This window comes from Triticum urartu, chromosome 7, assembly GCF_003073215.2.
Source record: "Triticum urartu cultivar G1812 chromosome 7, Tu2.1, whole genome shotgun sequence".
Classification (NCBI taxonomy): domain Eukaryota; kingdom Viridiplantae; phylum Streptophyta; class Magnoliopsida; order Poales; family Poaceae; genus Triticum; species Triticum urartu.
The window spans coordinates 478707346-478713262 of NC_053028.1; the positions used below are offsets into that span (position 1 = coordinate 478707346).

Below are 5917 nucleotides of genomic sequence, written 5' to 3' on the forward strand. Positions count from 1 at the left end.
TTTTACTCCATGGCCTTCTTCTGGTCCAAAAATAAGTTCCGTGAAGTTTTAGGTCAATTGGACTCCGTTTGATTTTCCTTTTCTGTAAAACTCAAAAACAAGGAAAAACAGAAACTGGCACTGGGCTCTAGGTTAATAGGTTAGTCCCTAAAAATCATATAAAATAGCATATAAATGCATATAAAACATCCAAGGTTGATAATATAATAGCATGGAACAATCAAAAATTATATATACGTTGGAGACGTATCAGCCCATCCTCCCAATCATCCTGTTCGGATGTTGGCTCGACAGGGGCTTTGGGGTCTTCAGCATTCTCCGGAGTGTTATTGTCTTCGGTGCCGGTATTGATGTCTTTTTCGCGACGCAATTTTGAGCGGCGCCGCTGACGTCGACGCTTTGGAGGTGCTTCAGCAGGCTTGTCCTCAACCGGATCCTTCTTGCCGTCATCGTCATCCTCTTTGGGTGTGTCTACCATGTACACGTCGTATGTGGAGGTGGCCGTCCAACGTTCGATAAACGGAGGGTCTTGGCCTTGTTCGTCTCCGGCATCGTCATCCATGCTGTCGATGTCTTCGGAGGCGTAGTATGGCATGTCGGTTAAGTCTTCGATAGTGGCTATGAAGTGGGTGGGTGGTGGGACATAAAATTCCCTGCTCCCCACTCTCAGCCCTTCAAAGGGAAAACTCAATCCATTATTCGGGCTAGGTGTAATTCGGAAATGATTCCTCTGTAATGGCGAGGGATCGCATTAAGTCCAGAGCCTCGTTTAGGAGCGAGGTTTGGACAGGGAAGCGAGAGTCCACGGGGCTGGCCGGGATGAGAGCCTCCTGGCCACGCCCGTTTGACGCGGACCTCAAGAGTTCGAATCTAGAGTCCGAGGGAGAGTCCGACACTTCAGCGACAAGGAGAGCCTGGTTCGACTTTGGGTTTGTTGATGGCGCAGTCCCCTCCAGATCTCCGGTAGCAAGTTCCATAATTGTCGGGAGTCCGGCGGGCTCTGAACTCCCATCTTCGGACCTGGCAGTCTGCTCTGGATCCAAGGCCAGAGCGGCGGTCGGGGCCGCGAACCCTTCGAAGATCAAGTCTCCTCGGATATCAGCGACATAGTTCGGATTTCCAAAAGTGATCTGATGGCCAGGGGCGTAGCTATCGATATGCTCAAGGTGGTCGGTCAAGTTGGCACGTAGTGCGAAGCTGTCGAATATGAAAATTTGGCCGGGGAGGAAAGTCTCCCCCGAGACGGCATCGTTGTGGATGATCGAACGAGCCATCGAATCTTCTATCGACAGCACAGAAGAACTCTCAATGAAAGCACCAATGTCGGTGTCGAAACCGGCCGATCTCGGGTAGGGGGTCCCGAACCGTGCGTGTGAGGATTGAAGGTAACAGGAGGCAGGGGACATGATGTTTTACCCAGGTTCGGGCCCTCTTGATAGAGGTAATACCCTACTTCCTGCTTGATTGACTTTGATGAGTACAAGGCTTACAAGAATTGATCTACCTCGAGATCGTAATGGCTAAACCCTAGATGTCTAGCCTATATCATTATGATCGCCTCTATGGACTAAACCCTCCGGTTCATATAGACACCGGAGGGGCCGAGGGTTTTACAAAGTCGGTTTACAGAGAAAGAAATCTTCACATCCGAACGCCAAGCTTGCCATCCACGCAAAGAAGAGTCCCATCCAGACACGGGGGAAGGCCTCCTATCTTGTATCTTCTTGGCCCATTAGTCCGGCCCATATCACATAGCCCGGACGCCCGGGGACCCCCTAATCCAGGACTCCCTCACCAATCACATATGTGGGTTTCCCCATATGTGACATAAAGCTCTCATTGATAATGGGAGGCCTTTTACACTATAGTTGCGGACCGTGTGGCGCCTTGGCATGACAAATTCATGTCCTTAGGGCCCCACTTGATCCTAACTAACTCTTTCCTCTCTTCACTACCTATGTTCACCCTATGTTTGTCATGGGGATGTTTTTGTTGCTGATGGGGCACACAACCAGTTTGAGAAATCGCTGGCCATTTTATTTTGAGAAAGAACTAGTATCAAACACAGATATGGTGAAGCGGGAGTGATCTGCTAGCCCCAAGAGCCTTCACGCTCGGTGTGCTAAATTCAAAGTTTATGAATGTCGCCTGATGGTGTATAGCACCGGGGGTGGCCCATCGGTGGGCAGGCCAGATGATGGGCCGGCCTTAGGGTCCATAAGCTATACGACCCTTCTTCCAGAAAGTTCTTCATCTTGGCGTAAGTCGAGGATCTCTTATCCGTTCGGGGCTCTAGGTCGGTTGGAAAACATGTGACCCTAGGCGCCCCCTCCCCCTATAAAGCAAGGTTAGGGGATAGTTCGAGGTTATCGACATCTAGTCATCGTTTCGGTAACAACAAATCCACTCATATTGCAACTCCGTCACGCGACGCGTTTTCCCATAATCAATCAAAGCAAAAGCAGAAGTAGTGTATTACCTGAATCATGAAGGTCCGAACCAGGGTAAATCCCCATGTACCATCCCTTCTAAAAATTCTTGCCCATGCTTCAGGAAATTGTTGAAAAGATATTTCGTAGGACTTTATGATAAAATTCAGACTTCATATTTAAAAGTCAAACCGATTGGTTTTCGGAGCATTTGGACACACAACAACTTGCCGACTTGTATCTAATGCTGGACAGTCAATTGTGAAAACATGACGCCACGAAACTTCGCGCGTCGCTAACAGGCTAGCAACTTGTAAATAAGTTTCACCGAAACGAACACAGGATTAATTCAGCTGCAGCTGATGAAACATTGAAGCAGATATTTGCTCAAAATGTCCTCATTTGACAAATGGCGAACACCGTTTCCATTGACCAGGTGACACATACGCATGCCGGAGGTGATGGCGAGCACTATAGCAGCAGTCGCCGCGTGCAGGCCCGTCGAAGAAGGGAAACAACATTGGTCATGCGGAGCACTACTAAACCCCCTGCCAAGAACCATTCCTTATTAGTAGATCATCAACCAGAAGATTCCATTAGTCAAATCATTCAGACGTCGAGCAGGCTGGCAGAATCCGTCGGGGCCGCGCAGATCATTATTCATTTCTACGTGCCTACATGCGCGCCAGAACCTCCCCTCTCCGAACTGGAAATGAAAATTCCGATCATCTTATAGTATAAAGCTAGACCGGCGCCCTCTGAATTCTCTACCAGCTCGAAGTCGTCGACCGCACGCAACAGTTGGCTATCCACGTACACGCGAGGAGGAGATGGGGAGGTCGATGAGGGGTCTCCTCGCCGTCGTGGCGTTCGCGGCGGTGCTGAGGCTCGGGCTCGTCGGCGCGAACTTCGCCGACCTGTGCGACATCACATGGGAGCCGCAGAACGCCGCGATGACGGACGGAGGGGAGCACCTCACGCTCTCCCTCGTCAGCAACATCTCAGGTAACACACATCTTCGTATCTCTCAGCATCTGTGCGTGTCAAAAATGCTCTTTTGCTTACTAAATTCAGTTCGTGGTCATCAGGCAGTATGCTCCGGACCAAGAAGACGTTCATCTACGGCAGCATCTCCACCTTGATCAAGCTGGTCAAGGGAAACTCGGCCGGCACCGTCACCACCTACTACGTACGTGAGCACATTGTTTGCCATATGCAACATTTCTCATCAGACGCATGCGTATATATGCACGAGAAAATTGATAATTGATGGTGAGAAACTGATTATGACAGACGTCGTCGGTGGGCGACGACCACGACGAGATCGACTTCGAGTTCCTGGGCAACGAGACGGGCCAGCCCTACACCATCCACACCAACGTGTTCGCCGACGGCGTGGGCGCCAAGGAGGTGCAGTTCTACCCCTGGTTCGACCCCACCGCCGACTTCCACAACTACACCATCTTCTGGAACCCCTCCATGATCGTGTAAGCAGCCCATGCATGCATCCTTGTACCTCTGCTGCCAGATTATATACAGGATCGACGGAGGCTGACTTCCATGGATTGAATCTCTGCGTGCATGCAGGTGGTTTGTGGACAGCATCCCGATCCGCGTGTTCCGCAACTACGCGAGCAAGGGCGTGCCGTTCCCGACGAAGCGGCCGATGTACGGCTTCTCCAGCATCTGGTCGGCGGACGACTGGGCCACGCAGGGCGGCCGCGTCAAGACGGACTGGGCCAAGGCGCCCTTCGTCGCCGAGTACGACAACATGGGCCTCGACGTCTGCGAGTGCCTGAGCACCGACGCCGAGTGCGCCGCCAGATGCAACAAGGACACCCCGCCGGAGCCGTCCCAGCTCACCAAGGAGCAGATGCGCCAGCTCAGGGCCGTGCAGCTCGGCTACACCATCTACGACTACTGCGTCAACGGCAAGGGCCCCGTACCGCCCGAGTGCAGCATGCCCCAGTACTGATGATAAATAAATCATGTACTGTAATACGCTATACGATCGGTGCGCATGTACATGCGCGCACTCGCTACACCCATTTTGTTTCCCTGGATGTTTGAGGGACGTTGCGTCGAATCTCCTCATATGTTTATTCTTTTGTGTTGAATATAAAGAGTTTCTTGCGAAATTACCACTCCCTTCGTTTCTAAATATAAGTCTTTTTAAAAATTGTAATATGAAGCAAAATGAGTGAACCTACACTCTAAAATAGGTATATATTCATCCATATGTAAGTCCATATTCATATCTTGAAAAGACTTATATTTAGGAACGAGGGTTGCGCTCGTTGCAAGACTTAACCCAACACCGATCGATCACTCAAACTGTTCGGTATCACTAAAAATATGTCCATATTCATCTATACGTAGTCCAAATGTAAATCTCTAAAAAAGACTTATATTTAGGAATGGATAGAGTACGTGCATTCTTTTTTGGCGTGATAAATGATGATTGAAAAAAATAGCGCGCTATAGCGCCGCTAATAGCACGCTATAATGTGTAGAGTATTGGCTCGCTAAATTAATTTGTGTATAATGTCTCGCTAATAGCACGTTGTAGCACGCTATAGCACGCTAATAGCATATTTTCAGCGGCCGCACTATTTTCTGTAGCACGCTATTTTTTCATTTATGTTCCAAAGAGGATGTTGCCTTCTCTCGAATATAATTTGTTCTGTTGAGATCAGATAGTTGTAAAATGGCGTATATTTCTTAAATGAAATAAACACCGCTACTAAATTCAATATTGATGTTAAATGTACACAATATATCGGAACTCTATATTAAACAACTGATTTATGGAAACAAGGTACACTCGAACCCACTTAGCCAAAAATGTTTTCGTAACTTTTGAAAAAATTATAAAAATAATCAGGCATATGGATAGGTACGTATTGTATAGATACTCACCCATTTAAATGCTCACAAAATGATATGCCCATGTGCGACCTAGCTAAAAATGAGAAATGGGATAGCTACATTCAACTCTTTTGAAACTTAAACTATAACATTTCCATTTTCTCATTTTCATGCACGTTGCAAATGATCGTATTATGTTACAATAATTTACATGAATAAGACTTGAGTGAGATTCTAATCAATATTTATAGATATTTTATCTACTTTTAAAAAAATGTCTGTCAAAGAAACCATGAGAAAGAGCACTGCAGACATCATTTTTTTGACATGAGCTCCACGGATTTCATTTGACCACAAAAATCTGCACGCTCCTACCGCATCCAAGGATCTTGGATACCTAAATATTTCAGAATTTATTGAATTTTGCTATTGCATTCAAATTTGCTAATCACCGAGACTAGATAAGCATGGGCTCATCTCTGAACTACCGGGAAAATTGTTTCTATTTTGATAAGCCATACCAACTGTAGCCATTTGGCAGTGAGGTGGGCAATGCTACGCTACTGCGTGCATTGAGCATCGTGGAGACGTAACTTGGTATCGCCTCTTGGCACGACCGC

At 47.7% G+C, this 5917-nt stretch overlaps 1 protein-coding gene across 1 annotated transcript; it reads left to right on the forward strand.

Annotated features, from left to right (window-relative positions):
* Nucleotides 1–3186: 3186 nt before the first annotated feature.
* LOC125522834 (probable xyloglucan endotransglucosylase/hydrolase protein 26) lies at nucleotides 3187–4567 on the forward strand. Its single transcript, XM_048687872.1, has 4 exons — nucleotides 3187–3434; nucleotides 3518–3618; nucleotides 3723–3916; nucleotides 4017–4567. The coding sequence occupies exons 1-4, from the start codon at nucleotides 3260–3262 to the stop codon at nucleotides 4402–4404; spliced, it is 858 nt and encodes a 285-aa protein (XP_048543829.1). The 5' UTR covers nucleotides 3187–3259; the 3' UTR covers nucleotides 4405–4567.
* Nucleotides 4568–5917: the final 1350 nt, after the last annotated feature.